Here is a 19,955-nt window from a genome sequence, read left to right as displayed (position 1 = left end):
AAGCAACAATAAGCAGCAAACAGCTTGTGACAGTGAGTCAAGAACATCTGATGATCAAATATTTTCACGTATAGACTATAAAATGCAAGTGTGGAAATTATTTTAAAAATGTATCTATCTGGTGTGAGGGTGGTGGTGCCTTGTATACAATCATTTACATGTTACATTTGTTTTCTTTATTCACTGTAATCTGCAGTCGGGGCTGATTTTGAGAGAAATTAAAATTATTTTCCCCATAGAGAAATCACTCAGTGTGTATTTGTGTCAGGCTGCTATCACTTATATGCTCTAGATCTCTGTGCATCACTTCCTCCACCACCTCCACCTGGATTACACCCTTCAACACAGTTCATCCTCTTAGCCTCACTCTCATTTCCTTTCTTCGGCATACAGTATTTGGGTCAACTTTCTCTGATCTTGTTATCCAAATCAGTCCCTCTCGTCCTCCCCAGTCCTAGCTGACTATTTATATCTTCGCCCCTCGCCTCATCCGAACCGCAATAAAAGAAAAGCAGTCATCCTGTTTCCCTGCCTCCCGGTTATTGTTTGTTTTTGATGTCTGTCCCTGCCTGTGGACGAGAGTTTTAGGAGTTAATAAAAGCAGAGGATGGAGGGGAGCAAGCGTCTTCTCTTTCCTTTTTTTCTTTTGTATTCTCTTCATTTCTTTTCCTGTCACCTTGTGTTTGTCATGGTTAAGGGCCTCAGGGGGCATCAGTTGTCCTTGCAGAGAAGACACAACCCTGGGCGTCCTGGGGCACACAGCCAAGTAGTGAAATCCAGATGTGTGTTTGACTGTATTTGTGTGTGTGTGTGTGTGTGTGTGTGTGTGGGTGTGTGTGTGTGTGTGTGTGTGTGTGTGTGTGTGTGTGTGTGTGCGTGAGACAAAGAAATAGACAGAGAGCTCCTTGAGGCCACTGTGCCGCTATTTGTACCTGAAAGAAAATCTGAATTTACCTTATCAGGTGTAAAAGTCATCTCATGCTTCTCATACAGAAGGATCTGTAGTGTGCAGGTGCACAGGAGAGAAGTGGAGGGAATCAGCTCATGGCCAACAGTTCACCCCAGGCTGTGAAACCTTGTTTTGCTTTGTTTTGCTCTCTAAGCCTCCTTAAATGTCAGCTGGCCTTTTCATTATTCAGCTGCTGTTACCTCTCAACCTTTCGCCCTCTTGCTCTCACTATCCGTCGATCACCGAGGCCTCGGGGATACACTCAGTGGAGTTTAGAGAAGCACTGAGTGTAAACATAATTGTGTGTATTTGCAAGAAAACTCCACAGGGATCCTGTGAAGTAAAAACTGGTGACTTTCACTGTTTCTCATTGTCAGTAAATCCCAAATGTAGACTAGAACAATACACATATCTACTGTGAGGGATTGTGTGTGAATCAAAGCCTGATATATGTTCTTTCTCTGTGCCACAGAGCTCCATTGTTGTCCTAAAAATACATTCTGACGTTTTTGCGGGTCAGTAAATGCAGCGCAGGCGGAGCTCTCAATGATTTCTCTTTCTTTCCTCAGCAGCAGAAAGTTTTTAATTAGGGCTGCAGCGACAGTCAAATAATCAATTAAATGACGGAGAGAAAATAAATCAGCAAGTATTTGTTAATTGTTTGTGTCAAAGTTCCAGTTTGTCAGACATGAGGATTTGAGGCTTTTCTTTCTTATGCATGATTCTGACTGCTGGTCGGACAAAATCGGACATTTAAAGATGTCACATTTGGCTGTGAGACATGATAGCAAGCATTTTTTGTTATTTTTACAGCAGAAATAAACGTGTTTAAAGCCTGGTACAAAAAACACTTTTTGATCTATAAAGCTAATTTCAACATTCATGACAACTGTACGAGTGGTGAATTTTTGCATAATTCTCTGTGATTGTATCAAGTTATGTATAATTAATTGTGGGCTGTTTTGAGTGATGAGCTATGAGGCTCGTTCCTAAATCAGATCCACCCCTGGCTCCTCCACAGCTCCACCCTCTCGTTCAAAAATGGTCACTTCTGGTTACAAAAATCAAAAATGATGAGGCAAAAATTTCAAACTTGAGGCTTCAAAATGGGAGTCCACAAACTAGTGGGTGACACTACTTACATCCATCCATGAATAGTGCGGCAGAAACATTTATAATGATGTATATATCAATACAACAGGTTAACATGAGGGGAATGTTGTATCTTACTAGAATATGATCAAATACTCTTAAAAACAAGTAGAATTAGGAATAAAATGTATAATAAAGGCGTGTGCAGGTGAGATTAACACCCAGACTACTATTTGAGAATTGACTGTAATTGCAGAGAGTCATTGTATTAGCCATATCTTCACACAAAACCCTGATTGATCCGGTGACGGGGCCACCTTGCAGTGATCAATGACTAAACACTCCAAACGATCAGCCTGCCCCTCCTCCTTCAACCTGCACTCATCTTTAGTAACCTCCTGACCTCGCTCCAATCATCAAAAGGCCACACTGGTGTACTGCAGTCAGTACATCGGTGCTCCCAGTTCCGGAGCCCATTCATTTATCTGAAATCGATGAAGGTTTGTCTGCACCGTGTAGCTGTTCGGCTCGCTTAAGCCTAATGAAATGGTGTGTGGATAACGTGTGAGATTTAACGGCCCACAGAGAGTCATTACAGAGCTGAAATATTGACCCCAGTATCAGAGCACCATCAGCACTTCATCAGCCAAAAGGTTTGAGTATTTACCCTGTTGAAGTGCCCATGAGCAAGACTCATCATCATCTGTTTACTTATCCCACTGGGGATCAATAAAGTCATTGACGTGACTTGATTCAGAATGGCTTTAACTCATGGATCACTGCTGGAGATGACCACGGAGACTAGCAAAGGCGGGTTTTCCATCACAGATTTCCGCAAATATTTAAGTGATACTTTTGAAATGTTAAAATGAAACACAATTGTGAGACGACTGCGTTTCCACTGAGTGATGTTCTGAGACTTCTCCTCTGGTGAGAACATCCCCAGAAGCAGGTTGATGGATGTCCAAAACATTAGCAGCTTGATTTCTATTGCAGCCACTGCACTAGATGTCAAAAAAAAAAACTTTGAAAAAGTGCTTAAAATTTCTAGCAGATTTGTATCATAAGTATGTATTGATAATTAGACATATAATTTAAATATTTTATATAGAAATATAGTTTTTCTTTTTCCCTAGATATTTTTTGCCTAATCTATGAATTTGTGGAACATTTCTTACTAAGTTGCCATGTTTGTGAAAGAAATCGAGCAATTTGCTCAGCGTTCAGAGGTTTAAATACTTGTAAGGGCATCTGAAAGCAGCACAAAAAAGTGCCAGATGCTCCAGGTTTCAAAGGGTTAAAGAAGCTGATCATACGTGTGGTTCTTTGATTTTACTGGAGTGTGTGTGTTGATGGGGGGATGGGGAAACATAGAGCGGTCCAGCTGCTGACAGAGAGGAATGACGTGCACGCAGTCAAAGAGGCTCTCAGGAACACAGTGCGATCATCCTCCTGCTGCTGCTGCTTCTCTCTGCACAAACTACTGATTGTACACAGCGTCATGCTTCCACCTGTCCAACACTACACTCATTATTTGCACCAGAAACTTTCAGATATACAACAAACAGAAACATACACCTAACATGTTTATCACAGTCTCCCAGCAGTAAATGAAACTGTGGCTTGTTTCCATGTAAACTACATGGAAACAAGTCAGAAAATGAAGCTTCATGTGAATATGATAAGGAACATGCGTATCAGAGGTCGTTAACCTTCACAAACCTGGGCAATTTGATTAATTTCTTAAAAAACGATGAGTGCCAATAAGCAGCTTAACAAAATATGGCTCGAACATGGAAAGAAATTAGTAAAAATACTTTTTAAAAAAAAAAAAAGTATAGAAATACCTGAAATAAGTAATAAATAAATAAATGAACAAGTGGATAATAAGTAAGAAAATAAATAGATACATAAATGAATAAATAAATAAAGTTAAAAAAACAAAACAAAGAAGAAAGTGACCCAAAAAAGTGCAAAATGTTTTTCTTGTAAAATATTTTTTAAATATTTTATTATTTTTATTATTAAATAGTTATTATTTTATAATTAGAATGATTATAAATATATTTTTCAGAACATCTTCCAACTGTTTTATTTTAACAATCCCCACACATAAACCCCCACGGGTTATTATCTTCATCTCCTGTTATAAATTTCTTGCATTTTGTGAGACATTTCTTGCCTTTGTCTGCATGTTTTCAAAAGAAAACAAAACAATTTGCTGAGGTTTAAAAGGGTTAAATACCGTGACGTCTGAACACAGCAGAAGAAAACTGATGTCGAACCAGGTTTTAAAGAGTTAATCTTGACATGACCAACTGGTAGTCATGGTGCTGACCTGTCCTTGTCTTCGTCTCTGTGTCTTTATCTTTCCAGGTGAGAACTTTGAGCAGAGCCCCCTGAAGAGGACATTCAAGTCCAAAGTTCTGGCACGTTACCCAGAGAACGTGGAGTGGAACCCCTTCGACCAGGATGCTGTCAACATGGTGGGTGGATTGTTCCGTTATTTGGAGAGAAATGAGTGGATAAGTGAGGGTGAAGTGGGCTAACTTGAGCAGGGCAGGGCAGAGACGCCTCTTTGTTTGGAAACTACACATTTTTAGAGACTTTATTTTGAAGGTGCTAAGCTGTTAGTCCAGTGACCTTGACAAGAGGAACAAGCAGGAGCTCTTCATGTGGATACACAGACGTTGTGTGTGTGTCTTTCATGGTCACCGCCTATTTTTCCACCTGCCCTGGCATCAGTGCTGCTGAATAATTCAGCCCCGCTTCTCACCTTACGTCGGCATGGAAACGGGCCATTATGCAGCAGCGCCATGTCTGAAACCCGACACTCAGATGATTGTGAGCTGTCAAGGGTGGCGGCTGACAGAAATCTATTCTGTCTCTTTCTAAGTCTTGTGACCAACACGGCCCCTCTTTCCCCTCTCCCTCCTCCTTCATACCTCCATCACCTGCTCCTCCCATCATCCTCTCCTCCTCTCTGAAATGTTCTCATCCCAGCTGCTGCTGCGCTTCCTGCTGCAAGGTGAGATGACGAGGTGGGGGTAGTGTAATCACACTTCCTGTGGTGGCAGGTTGTTGTTAAAATCCCCAACACACACATACACACTCAGGCACAGCTGTCAGCAATCAAAAATCGTTCCTAATTACTCTGCACCGAGTTTGAGAGAGAGACCGAATAAGGAAGAGAAATAAAAAATGAACCATATGTTTTTCACAGGCCTCCATGCTGCTTTTCTAACCTGTTTTCTGGCCCTTACTTGACATTGATCGTGACACACCAGAACACACACACACACACACACACACACACACACACACACACACACACACACACACACACACACACACACACACACACACACACGTGTGTGCTGCAGAGCCGTGCACACAACCCCAGTCTAATGGCAATGTGAAAGGAGTCTAATTCCTGTTTTTAGCTTGTTTTCCCCTTTTTAAAAACCCTGCATACATGTGCTGATTTTGGTGGGAAAGGGGTGTTAGTCGCAAGAGGCATCACTTGGTTTTGTTTTTGTTGGCCTTAATTTGATTTAATTTTGAAACTGAGTAGCTTTGGGCTACTTCTTTACAGGTGCTATCATTTTATATACACTTTCTCTTACTTTTTAAAAAATATGATTTATTCATATTCCATTTTGAATGTGTGAATATTAACCCTTAGGGACTGTTTGGTGCATTTTACACACTTGAGAGTCATTCTGGGCTTTTGCCTTGAAATTAGTCATTTTTACTATTTTCCACCTGATGTTGTCATTTTTGGCATATGGAGAAAATACATGCAATTTCCACTAAGTGCACTGTCACAATCAATGTTGCTGCTAATAATTGATATATCCCAGGCTGCCATTATCAAAACAATCTACTTTGCATGTATTATATTGAAACTAATTCACTTTTTGTTTTGTTTTTTTTTTGTTTTCATCTGAAAACGTGGCATTATGACAAAAAACAACAACTGGTATTTAAATGGTTCAAATTCTGATAATAAATGAATATTTGATATTTATGATTAGGACTGGTGTTGGTTAAAAAATAACCAAATTAAAATAAACTTAAATATTTTTATTTAAATATTTTTTAAAGCTTGATTTTTGAAAATGTGAATTTTGTGCGCAGAGCGATACGAGAGTGTGTGTAATATTAAAGCGGGACCTAAGGGTTAATGATTCAATGTTCATTTTTCTTTGAAAGAGTGTACTTCCAGGATTATGCTTTTCTATTATTATTATATCAGTGGCATAAAATGGTATGTCTGGAATAATATACCTCGATGCAAATGGCATATATATTGTTAGCTTGCTCTGCTCTGTGAACAGTATGAACCTTCTCTGCTCCTGTTGTCCTCACGCCTTTTTCACAAGAACAAAGTCAACAGGAAAATTAGGTCATTTCTTAGTCCTGAAGGTCAGCTGTATATTTGTTCCCACATCACTCTTGGTCACATTGTTGCTTCTCACTAATGCAGCTGAGCGATGCTGAAGGCACCCGGCTCATCTGTGATTCTTACTTGACACAAAGCTTGACAAATTTCATCGCCACGTTGTGAGAGATTTGGAGCATGTTTCTCACCGCTGTGTTTGATTTCATTACCTTCCTCATCTCGGCCGAGCTAAGAGGTGAAACACATTACTGTTTTATCGACAACAAAAGCAAATACAAACTGTGGTTGTGGTGATGACTAATGTCAGACACAGACTGGGTGTGGGGGGACAGATCATCTGTCAGGACTGATCAGTGTGACACATGACTTATGCATAATCCGATCAGGTCACCAGGCATGACTGTGTGTTTGTTTCATTAGTTGTCTGTGAAGATAAAATGTTCAAAAGTAGGAAAACTGAATAAATTGTCCCTCAATGTAAACATGAGGGTAAAAACAAGCATGTGAATGTAAATGTATGAGTTTGTTCTTGTATGCAGACACTGGGGCTCATCCATATGCATGTTGTACGTGTGTTTACAGAGCAGTAGGTGCTCACTCATCTGAATGTGTGTTGGCACAGAGCAGCTTTTACCTCCTGTTCAGCTCTCAGCAGCCTCATAAACACCATAAGGCTAATAAGTCAGATTTATTGTAAACTGCTGCTACTGCTGAGTGTTTATATTAACAATTTACGTGGCGTTGGCTGTGAAAGCAATACACACACAAACACACACACACACACACACACACACACACACACACACACACACAGTCATCACAAACTCACTCTCAGAATTAAAATCTATGTGCAAGGTGCTAAATAATTGATCTGTTTATCTAGTCAGATTTGATCAGCTTGATGGTGGAGAGGAGCAGCTGCTGTAGGGGCAAGTGAATGCAAACTTTTAGACCCAGGAGAACGAACGGTGAAGTTTCACTTTCACTGTGTCTGATGTTCTACTGCTCCATCTGTGCCCAGTGTACTCTCTGCGCTCCAAGAGTGTGATGACATGAATAACCACACTATAGATATTCCAATAGTGCTCCTACGGTCCATCTCTAAAAATATTAAATCAATACACGTATTTATGGTGGGCTGCCACAAATAAATGAATGTGAAGGAAACCTTGAACAGGCAACCTCGGAGCATGTCCACACACACTTGTTATGGCAGAATTACCTGGAAACAAGGGTAAAAAAATACATATATCTATCCTGTATCATCATTTGAACTTGTAAATAGTGGTTCATAGGAGTTAAAAATCACAGTATTCTTGAATCAGTTGGATTATCTTGGTATAGCACAATTGAAGAGGATTTCTGATTGTTTTTTTTGCATTTTCTTACATTGCTAGCTGCTGCTTTATAATTGTAAATGTTTCCAGATGGTTCTGGTAATTCATGGCTTTTTCTGGGTTGTGGAATGAATCAACCATACACACATCATGACCCCAACAAGACGGCCGTATGGTCACTTCTCCCGAACATGGCAGCACCACGCTGCAGTCGCCTCTGAATGGCATATAGCAGTGGTCCACAGCAGATACAGGAAAGCACCTCACATTTCCCTGAGCTGTAGACTAAGTTTTCACTGGTGCTACCAGCTTTCTTACTTGGGAAGTTTGGGCCAGTGCCAATGTTTTTCGCTGTTTATTTTGATATTGATGGCATTTATTCTATCTTTTGTGTCTCGCCAAAACGTCATGTAACAAAATGACATTTGAACACATCATGAGAATGTTATAATTTACCTTTGCCTAATACTCATTTAAGTCATTGCAACTTGAGTGAGCTGTAAGTTTCAGCCACCGCCTGCTACCTTTTAACGATAACTAGCTCTCCTCCAGCCAATGTCAACACAGATTAGTTGTTCACATTGTAGCATTATTAGGGAAACAACATTGAGCGTCCACAGCATGCTGATAGTGAGTTTACCGTGTCCTTTCATCCTGACTGCATCCCAAAGATTTTATTTCCCGACTGGATGCCATTATTTCCAAGCTCTGTCTGTAGGCCTGTGCACAACTGATGTGATACTTTTGTCGGGTAATCCCAAGGGGCAGTGTGTCGAACAGCAGCTGATATTACTGAAGTTATAATAAACATCCCAATCCTTTACACTTAAGTTGCAAAAACACCTGGTGTTTTAAGTAGAATTGAAAATTGTGTGTGTTGCAGCATTGACTGACCCCCGCTCCTGCCTCTCTCTGCAGCTGTGTATGCCCAAAGGCCTGTCGTTCAGGACGCAGGCAGACCAGCGGGATCCACAGTTCCACTCCTTCATCATTACCAAGGAGGACGGCTCTCGGACCTACGGCTTCGTCCACACCTTCTTCGAGGAGGTGACCAGCCCACAGATCTGCTCTGCCATGCAGACCCTCTACCAGATGCACAATGCAGAGAGCGCCACTGCCAACACCCCTCCCTCCTCTTCCTCCTCCTCTTCCTCCAGCATGGACTCCTTGGCAAGCAGTTTAGACGATGCTGACTCCCCCACGTCTTCATCCTCCTCATCTTCATCTCGCAGAGCCGTTGGCTACGACTCATCGCGGGACACCCTCTACGTGTCCAAGGCCCTGTGTCTGATCACGCCCATGCCCTTCATGCACGCCTGTCGCCGCTTCCTGTCACAGCTACACAGGGCTGTTACTGCAGCCACTGCGCCCCCGCTGCCGCTGGAGAGCTACGTTCACAACATCCTGTACGAGGTGCCGCTCCCTGCTCCGGGACGATCGCTCAAATTCCACGGAGTGTACGAGCCTATTGTGTGTCAGAGGCCTGGGCTGGGGGAGCTGCAGCTAGCCGACTTCCCCCTGGCGGAGGCCTTCAGTCTGCTGGGAGTGGAGAACCTGGTCCAGGTGTTCACCTGCACCCTGCTGGAGATGCAGATCCTGCTGTACTCACAGGGTAAGGAAAAATTAAGTCAAGATCATACCCAGTCAGACTTTTTCTTAGAATTGTCAAACTTTTTTGTACACACACTTTGTCAATTCAAGTCAGTTTTATTTATAAAGCCCATTATAAAAACAGCATATGGCATCCCTCTGCCCTTTGACCCTCACATTGTCTAAGGAAAAACTGTAGTGGGGGGGGGTGGGGGGGCAGGTCAGGAAGAGCGATTGAGGAGGGATCCCTCTTCCAGGAAGGACAGAAGGCAATAGATGTTTTAAATAACAATTTAACGAAGATAATGACAAAAAGGAAAGAGAAAGAGAGAGATGCAACAGCAATAATGGTAACAAAAGCATGTCATGTAAAAATAGTGATAGGTGTAAAATTACTAAATGCAATCTATGATAGCATGTGATGCTACATGCAAATATTGTAGGTGTTGTTAATTGTCTCATGCGTATATTGATAGTGGAGGCATGACTCATAATAATGGTAGTAGAAGGTCATATCAAGCAGGATCATGGCATCTGTGCAACCAAGACCCACGACACATGCGCAGCTTCAGACGGGACCACAGCAATAGCAAAACCAAGACCCCGATCAAGGCGAACCGGAGGTAAAACATCAGTGCAGCCACAGCACATGCACAGTCAAAAACAGGATCATAGCATTAGCACAGCCATCACCACGATCAGGCTCAGCCAAGATTGCGGCCAGGATCCAGGAAAACTAGGAAACAAGGGAGCACAAATGCTCCGGAGAGGCAACCGAGTTAGTGTAATGCAGTAAATAAACATGAGCATTCGCAGATGGAGTCCAGTCAAGTCAATTTTATTTATAGAGCCCATTATCGCAAAACATGGTTTGCCCCTAGAGGGCTTTACAGTGTACGACATCCCTCTGCCCTTAGACCCTCACATCACCCAAGGAAAAACTCCTGAAAAAAGAACCCCTGTAACGGGAAAAAAAAGGAAGAAACCTCAGGAAGAGTAGTAGAGGATGATGAGGGATCCCTCTTCCAGGCAACCTGAGCCAGCCCTAATTATAAGCTTTATCAAAGAGGAAGGTCTTAAGTCTACCTGACCGAAGCTGGAAGATGGTTTCATAGGAGAGGAGCGCAGAAGCTGAAGGCTCTGGTTCCTGTCTTACTTTTGGAAACTTTGGGAACCACAAGTAATCCTGCATTTTCAGAGCGCAGTGATCTTGAGGGTAAGTAAGGAACTATGAGTTGCGACAGATAGGATGGAGCCTGATCATTTAGAGCTTTGTAAGTAAGGAGGAGGATTTTAAATTCAATCCTGGATTTCACAGGGAGCCAGTGCAAAGAAGCTAAAACAGGAGAAATATGGTCCATTTTCTTGGTCCCCTTTAGAACCCGAGCAGCAGCGTTCTGCACCGGTTGAAGAGACCTAAGAGATTTGTTGGGGCAACCGAATAATAGGGAATTACAGTAATCCAGCCTAGAGGTGACAAATGCATGTACTAATTTTTCAGCATCTCCTGACAGGCAGAAATCCCTCTTAACTCCAAGACAGGATATGTCTAATTTTTGCAATTTTACGCAAGTGATAGAAAGCAGTCCCTGAAGTTGTTTTATATGGGAGGCAAAAGATAAATCTGGATCAAATAAAACTCAGAGGTTCCTTACAGATGTGCTAGAGGCCAAGGTAATGCCATCTAGAGAAATTACATCGCTACACCTTAGATGGAGGGAGCAAGAGAAGGAAAAAGGAGCTCAGTGTATCTTAGAAAGTCCCTTGGCAGATTAAACCTATGTCAGGCTAACTAGGGGCTGGTCCAGGCAACCTGAGCCAGCCCTAATTATAAGCTTTATCAGAGAGACAGGTCTTAAGTCTACCCTTAAAAGTGTAGATGATGTCTACCTCCCTGACCGAAACTGGAAGATGGTTCAATAAAAGAGGAGCGTGGTAACTGAAGGCTCTGGCTTCCATCCTACATTTGGAGACTTTGGGAACCACAAGTAACCCTGCATTTTCAGAGCATAGTGATCTAGATAAGGAACTATGAGCTGTGACAGATAGAACAGAGCCTGACCATTCAGAGCTTTGTAGATGAGGAGAATTTTCAATTCAATCCTGGATTTTACATGGAGCCAGTGCAAAAAAGCTAAAACAGGAGAAATATTTACAAATTCAAGTTATGCACTATTCAGTGTTTCCCCCAGAATTACAATCTATGTGCAGAGGGCTGGATAATTGATCTCTTCATCTAGTCAGAGCTGATCAGGTTGATGGCTAAGAGTAGCAGCTGCTGTAGTGACAAGTGAATGCAAAGATTCAGACCCAGCAGAATGAACGGTTAGGTTTCACTTTCACTGTCTGTTCTGCTGCTCCATCTGTGCCCAGAGTCAATAAATGGCGACAGTTTTTATAATTATGGTGGGCCACCACAAACAAATAAATGTGAGGGGAAACTCTGCACTTAAATGGGCAACCTCAGGGAATGTTCCCACACACCAGATATGGCAGAATTACCTGGAAACATGTATAAAATAATATGTATATATGTATTAAGTGTGTAACAATATACGGTCTATACCAGACTTAGGGGCCATTTACATGTCAACGGTGCTTTGGGGGCCTGAAAACACACATTTTTGAAACTGGGATCCAGAGTGTAATCTTTTGAGAATGCCACCCATTCTGTTGCTGTGTAAACTGGCAATGCTCCTGTGAGATCCTGTGAGAATGGTGACGTCACCACCGCACTTTGCACATGCTATGGTGTTCTTCTGTGGTGCGCTGTTACAAAGTTACACTGCCATATTCGGGCATGGCATGCACACTACAGCATTTTTGTTGTGTTTGTGGATCCGTGTAAATAGGGATCGTTTTCACAGTGTTATCATATGAACACAGATGTTTTTCAAGCAGTGTAATTTTGAGGTCATGCTAACTAATGACATAATCATTATGCAGTTTTGATGATGTCATAATGCATCATCAGTACTACCTGGGCATGGTGGGATGGGGGTGAGGGGGATCAGATTCTGTAAACTGACCAATTATTGTCTATATAACCTGGCTTTGAAGTGAGGCATCAAGAGGTGTTACTGTTGTGTTCTTGAAGAAGCAGAAAGTGATTAACTGTATTTGTGCAGCCACATTGCACAAAAGTTGAAAGTACTTAACATAAATATGCATAGCGAAAGGTTTTAACCCTCTGAAACTTGAGCAAACCAGCTTGCTTTCTTTCAAAAACATGGGATGAGGGCAATCAATTAAAAGAAGAAACAACCCAAAAATTAGCAAGAAATTAGTATAAGAAAGTACAATTACCAGAAAATTTGTTTAAAAAAAACAGAAAGTAAACAAAATAAGGAAATGACTCTGAAAAAGTGCTTAAAATTATAATACTTAATTTTCAAAATGTTATTATGATAATTGTAAATGTAGTTTTCCTAGCTTTTGTCTTTTCTCCATAGACATTTTTCACTACTTATTTCTTGCAATTTGTGAAATGTTTCTTTTTTGCTCTTTGCCTTTTAAAGAAATTGCACCAATTTTTTTCAGGGTGCAAAGGTTAAAATACTTGTGAAAGGCGTCTGAAAGCAGTGATTTTGCTCCAGGTTTCAAAGGGTTAAATTTGCTCTTAAATAAAGATGATGTTGTATGGAGATCAGCAGGCAGACTGTTCCATACTTTGGACTGTTTGGACCAGAAGGCTGAGTCCAAAAAGGCTTTCTTATTCATGTCAATCAAAGCAGCTTGTTGGCAGAGCAAGAGAATCTACTCAGCTCAAACTTATGAAGAAGACAAGATATATGAGAAGATCTCATTTCTTCATGGGCTTATTTTTCAAACATTGAGGCAAGAAAAACTCTTTTGTAATATTTCGGTAAAACTTGGTCTCAAATAATCTTGGGCTACATATATGAGGCTATCTGAGATGCACGGTGATCAGATCTTCCTCCGTCTAGGTTTCCCTTCATCCATTATTCAAACCTGCAGTGAGCAGGTTTGTTGTAGGACCTCACAGAAAGAGCAGCAGCTTTTTGAACTCCTCTGTAGACCAAGCTCATCTTCTGCACATTCCTCTGTCCCACTCTTTCTCAGTTTCACTCCTCCAGTCTGCTGCGGCGCGCTCTGTAACACTTTCTCTGTTTGTTTATCTTCAGCGCTGGATGAGTCATGTACATAGAAGCCCAAAATAAAACCACATCTCTACAGTGTGCAGACTTAAGAGGTGCTGCTGTTTGCAAAGAGTAACTATTGTAAAAAAATCATCCATATCAATTTGTGGTGTCTTAGTTGTCTGCTGCTGCCTGCCCACAGTGACTGCAGCAGAGTTTGTTGTTTTTAAAGTAACTTAACTAACTGATGTAATTTAATGTAGACATTATTGCCAAAGAAGATTTAAGTTTTGCTTTTTTTCCAACTGGGATTTGAACCAGGGACCCTCTTGCTGTGAGGCAACAGTGCTAACCACAAAGCCACTGTGCCGCCCCAGTTTTATAAGAACTGTCTCTTTCTCTCTCTCTTTCTCTTTCCTTTTTAAAACACTGCAACAATACAGTGAACCTACGTAACCGTTTGAGCCGACATCACGCAGATTTTTTGCAACCTGCTGTGGATCACACACAAATTCCGGTTAACAAATCCTGCATAAATGTTTATCACTTTTGTTAAGTTCGGCTCACGCCAAAAAGTGCACTTTTCTGTACTTTAAATTTATTTTAGTTTTAATTTTTATTTAATAAAGAATAATGTAGTGGTAAAATAAGTTTTGGTGTCAGTTTTTTTAAAAATCAATATAGATAATGCACACTATATTGAACACATATCAGCGAGTATGCTAATGTATTATCTGTATATCTCTGACATCAACACACATAACTGAATTGATATTGAAGCAACTGGATCAATATTGAATCGAATCGAAACTGAATCGAATCGTGACCCAAAGAATCTAAATTGAATTGAATTGTGAGGTTCTTGACAATACCCAGCCCTAACGGGCAGCCTCTTTGGCAACCAGGTCGTAAAATTACAACTTTATTCTCGTAATATTACAACCTTTTTCTGATAACATTACGACTTTTTTCCTGTAAAATTACGACTTTATTCTTGTAATATTGCAATTTTATTCTTGTATTATTACTACTTTTTTCTTATCATATTCCAAATTTTTTTTTGTAATATTCTGACTTTATTCTCGAAGTCTAACTTTTTTTCCTTTAAAATGGCCCTATTCCTCCGTTGTAGGATAATAAACACAAATGAGTATGAATTTAAAATAGTTTTAAACAAATTTGTAGGCTTCACTGAGGACACCTACATGTCTTTCGTGCTGGGGGTCACTATTTAAACAGAAACACAAGACACCATTGTATGTGTTCTGTTTGTGATGCTGGCCAAATGTGTTAACTTTCAGGTCATTTAGTTGTCCTAGTTAAAACAAATGACAATTTTTCACAATGATGCCACAGTTAGCTGATTGAGTTAATTCATTATGTGGGACAATCGCAGTCCCTAGACTGTCTCTTCAGGCACAGATTCATCAACCAACACTGAAGAACCAGTGGTGATGAAGGCCGACTGTTGCATTTTCTCACATTGTCTGTGTCTTACCCAAAATTTGTGCTAGAGCACATTGTAAGCACTATAGCCAGCTACCAACTAGCACATATGTTCTGTGCTTTATTGCGAGGACATAACTCTCCATACCAGCAGGTGGCGGTATCATGTGTTCATTATTTAAAAAGGGAAACCTGAAGACCGACCAGCTTTTTCTCAAAGTTGATGTGTTGGAGCAGCTGAGACCTGCACAGGCTCTCTCCTCACTCCTAGACAATGCTGTCAAAATTAACATTACATAGAAAGTAAAGAAAGAAGAAGAAAGTGTACACCTCTACTGGTGCTGACGACTGTTGTAGACCAAATTGCCCTTGAGGACATTAAAGACTAAACTAAACAAAGAACCGCTTGCATTCTAAGACGTGTACTGCAGAGAGATGTCACTGCTGTTATGGCAGCTTGTTTACTTCTGGTACTTCCCCTGACCCCATTCTACATACTCCTACTCATCCACCCTAATCGAGCACTGGGGTTGATTCTTCGGTCCTTCCACCACATTGTGAGACAGTCTGTCTCTGCACCAGAAGCTTGTAATGACACCAAATGGGCTGAGGATTAGACTTGTTAATCTGATTGGCTGACTGTATGGCTCTGCACTGTACTGCAGCTCAGAGCGAGTGATTTGGCCACGGAGTGAGATTAGAGGGCAGCTTCAGGACTCATGGGATGTACAGTACAAGTGCGACACTGCTGTTGATAACTGATTTGGAACTGTGAAAAGTCAGCGTTTTACTAAAAATCATTTGGAATATGTTCATTTGAAGAAGTACCTGCCTTAAGCAATGAAAGATAATTTTATAAATAGGCTAAACGCTTTGTGAGTTCTTTGTACCCTCGACAACAGTTGGAGGTACTATAGTGATAAAATTAAGAGAACTGTTTGAAAAAATGTGTGAAAAATCCAGCAGCCTGGGAAAAAGAACAAAAGAAGCAGCTGCAAGATAAGAAAGATAGCATAACAATTTAAGAATGCAAAACAAAGGTATAATGATCAGGTGCACGATAAGATACAAGGTCATAATAACTTTTTGGCATAAGGACTTGACCAGCTGCATCTTCGTTGTGTGAGAAGAGGTGAAAAGTTGAACAATCACACACAAGGAGAGGTGAAAAGTTGACCAACACACATGCACTCTTTTCAATAGCTGAATATGGTTTTCACATAAGTAAATTAAATCTTAATCCTGTGTTTATCTGCTGTGTGGTCTATTATGCCATAGTTTGAAACAAGGTAAACATTTAACCAGTATGTATACCCAGTTTATAACCTGTGTGTGATATTATAATAAAACTGAGTTGCATCATTTTTAAAAATACAGAATTAAAGGTCTTTGAAATAATGGTGTCACAGGAGAGATAGGTCAGGGGTGTGGAAAAGTACCCAGAACCCCAGTGAAAGCTGACACTGTTTAAATCAGAGCCAGAAGATGAGAGCTTAAGAAGGAGGAGAGTGCTGGGTCCCCAGAAAAGGGTAGTGAGACCCCAGAATCTCCATAAGAGTATATACTGTAAGTAAAGATTTGGGAAATGTTATTTTAGTCTAATCCTGGGATTGGCTTAAGTTTGTTGTTTGCTCATCTCCAGTGTTCCTTGGCAGAAGCTACCACATCAACCACCATTATTGAAGAAAGCTTGCAAGAATAGTTAAATTAGATCTAAGTTCGAGTTCATTTTAGAACAGTTTTCAGAAGTGTTTTGCCACAACATGGATGAGAGCAGCAGCTTCTGTGGATTGCAGACTTTTAGACCTAGCAAGTTATGGCAGGAACTGTGGCATATGCAGATGAAAAGTTTATATTAGTTGTATTTAATTACTATGAAAGCCACTCTGTTATTTAAATGCTAAGTCAAAATGGCATCAAACTTTTGTTTTTTATGTAGTTCGCTCAAATGTGTCTCCCTTTGTATCATACTTTGTCCCCTTTCTAAATTTGTAAGAGTTAAGTTTCACTTTCACTGTGCCTGATGTTCTGCTGCTCCGTCTGTGCCCAGAGTGTGCTTCGACAATGTAGTGCTATACATAAGAAAATGATATAACTATTCCAACAGTGTTCCTAGGAATAGGTCCAGCTTTAAAAATCGAAGATCTATTTTGTGGTGGCAGATGTTTTAATCGTGGCAGGCTGCCACAAATAAATGTGTGTGGGAAACCCTGGTGTTATAGGGTTAAGACGTGACTCGTACTTTACTTTCTTTGTGTGAGTAAGCTAGTAAGATTGATACTGCTCTTAGTGTCTGTGTATAGTATATATAGGTGGAGTTAAGAGGGACTTCTGCCTGTCAAGCAGCTAACTTCCAGTTTAGCCATCTGCTAATGTACGTCTGTTTTAGTCATTGTGGATTTTGTAACTTGGTCAACGTCATCTTTTTGGGTCAGCATTATCTGAGGGACTGATACAGACAGGGTTTGGCCATTTTGTCAAAACTTTGGCATTGTTCCTGTCTGCCTGGGTGCTTAGCATCAAATGTAAATAGCTAGAAAAAAGGCCCCGACATTTGGACAGAGGAATGACAAGCTCAGCAGTGATAGCACCAAAATGTCAACATTTAAAAAACAGGTCAGGCATTTCAACTTTTAACTTTTATGTCATGAATTAAGACTGCATGTCTACTACATTTGGGGCGATTTGAGGCAGTCGTATTAAAAATGTTAACAGAAACAGTCTCAGTGGACTTACACGCCTGCTCCTCTCTCATCCTGTCATCCTTTGATAAAAATGGGTCTCAGTGTTTTATTCATCAATGTCAGTGTAAAAGACACTTGCTCCTGGAGGGAAACGATTCAAACCAGCCCTCACTCAGCTGAAAAACATCCCTGTTTTTTTCATCAGTTTTCATCAGGAATCACCGCTGGCATCCAGCACGGGCTCTGAATGCGAGACAGGTCTCTCTAAATGAGCCCTTATCGCTTTGTAATGAGGGGGAAAACCCTGCACGGAGCGTCATTTGGCTGCAGGCAGGTGATGGAAGAGTTCAGTTCAGGAGAGACACTGAGGACGTTCCCTGGATGTTAATGAGACGCTGCTCGGCCATATGTTCCCACACTCATCCCAATCAATCAATGAGTAATTACACCATGACAGATAGAAGCATCATCAGCCCCGCCCACCTGTCCTCCTTGCACAATTATTGGCTGTGACAGGCGAGTGCCTCCTCCAATCACAGGGCTCAGTGGGGGATGGAGGTAAAGTGTGCAGGAATGTCTGCTATGATGATCAGTGGAGGTAATTTACTGTCCTGGCAGGCAGATGTGAATGTAAATGCTGACAGTAACTTTGACATTCTGACAGGCAAATTTCGCCACTTCAACTATTTTAAGTCGCAGAACTAAGGCGTCATTTTGTCAGCCTGTCCTGTCAGCAGAAATGTTCATTTTGGGCCGACACTAATATTTCATTTTAAAGCCGATATCTGCAGATACCGATGATTTGCTGATATTAATGTGCATGCCTACATAAAAGGTCCTTAGCAAACGCATAGTTGGGCATGCTAGGCCTCAGTGCTCATGTGGCCTTGTGCTAAAAAAGCTGAGAGTATTGAACTCTGATACATGCAGGTTTCCCACAAATTCATTTATTTGTGGTTGCCTGCCATTGTTAAAATATCTGCGGCCACAAATAGATTTTCTATTTTTGGCGGTGGACCATCATTAGGAGCACTATTGAAGTGTATATATACCCTTGGGTTATTCATTTTTCTACAACTGGTGGAGCATCAGAACGTCTCACACAGTTGTCTCGCACAGTTGTCTCGCACAGTGAAAGTGAAACTTAAGTGATCATTCTGCTGGGTCTAAAAGTTTGATTTGATTCGCAGTGATCCATTGATCTGACCTGATCAGCTGTGAATGGATCGACAGATTAACTGTCCACCAAGCGAGTCACAAACTGCAGCTGAGGAAAAAGAAGAACTCATGGGGAGCTCTGCCTGCGCTGCGTGCACGACACAGCAAAACCCTCACACTCACATATTTATGTAAAAGTAAAAAGTAAAAAATAAAAGTTTGCTGCAGTCATCAGAAACTGTAAATGGGGTGACCATCATAATTAATAATAACTAAGATCAAGTTTTCGTTTGCATGTGCCGCTGTTCCTACATCTACCAGCGTCAAAACAGAAGTAAATCCTTTTGCTTGTACTAATTGGCTGCTTTGACCAAATGTTACATTAAGGAGTGGTCTGAAAAGCAAGGAATGAGTGCATGCCAGGTGCCGCGTACCATAGGAAAGTAGCAATATGTTCTAGTGACATGTCATTGTGCAGATGGAGCCTCAAGCCCCCTGCACACTGTGAGATTTTTGCAGTCTTTGGTACAAGCCACACTGTGCAACATGGATCTGAATAAACTTGTGTACGACATCAAGTTTGTTGTGTGCATACTGTATGCTGCTGTAGTGGTAGAGAAAAATGTAAACAAACAAATCAAGTCTTTACTGTAGTGGCGTTTATGTGTGTCGGGAAAAAATCTAGAGAAGAGGAGGGAGAGACCGGCTTTAAGTGATTTTGGGCTGTCTCAGACCAAAGATAACCATCGTGGCAGAAATGTGGCGATATCTTTGGTTATGGCTCTACAACAGTGGTCCTACGCTGCACATTGAGAGAGCTTCAAGGATGGCTGTTGTCATGGTCATGCAATCAAAGACAGCCTGGGATAAATATCTGACAGTGTTGGATATTTGGGATGAGAATCTCTCTGTGTGACAGCTGTTACAACCCACGTCCACTAACCAGCCAACAGAAATGCAGCATGAAATGACGCAGTGACCAGCGCGACACTGCTAAATGCTGATAGATGCTAATACTTACTTTGACCTCTCGTTGCAATACTGGAGTGCCAAGTTGCCTTTTTTCTCCACACATTCTCCTTCTCCTTTTCTCTTTTTTTTTTCTGACACACGTAAACACTGTTACAGCAAAGGCTCAATTTATTTAACATTTTTCTCTACCACGGCAGCGGCGTAGATGAATAACACACTAAC

The 19,955-nt window shown here is 41.1% G+C and overlaps 1 protein-coding gene across 7 annotated transcripts in view; it reads left to right on the top strand.

Moving 5' to 3' along the window:
• The window catches only part of LOC121961297 (DENN domain-containing protein 5B-like), a 105,178-nt gene that overhangs the window by 41,634 nt on the left and 43,589 nt on the right, over positions 1 to 19,955 (top strand). For all 7 annotated transcript variants that reach the window (XM_042511227.2, XM_088072776.1, XM_042511224.2 and 4 more), the window contains 2 exons: positions 4,418 to 4,527; positions 8,702 to 9,395. In XM_042511227.2, the coding sequence (XP_042367161.1) occupies positions 4,418 to 4,527; positions 8,702 to 9,395 (804 nt within the window). The remainder of the gene's footprint in view (positions 1 to 4,417; positions 4,528 to 8,701; positions 9,396 to 19,955) is intronic.

The sequence above is a fragment of the Plectropomus leopardus genome, chromosome 22, assembly GCF_026936395.1.
Source record: "Plectropomus leopardus strain MGB_pleo_1.0 chromosome 22, ASM2693639v1, whole genome shotgun sequence".
NCBI classification, from domain to species: Eukaryota; Metazoa; Chordata; class Actinopteri; order Perciformes; family Serranidae; genus Plectropomus; species Plectropomus leopardus.
This window is presented reverse-complemented; position numbering and strand designations above follow the sequence as displayed.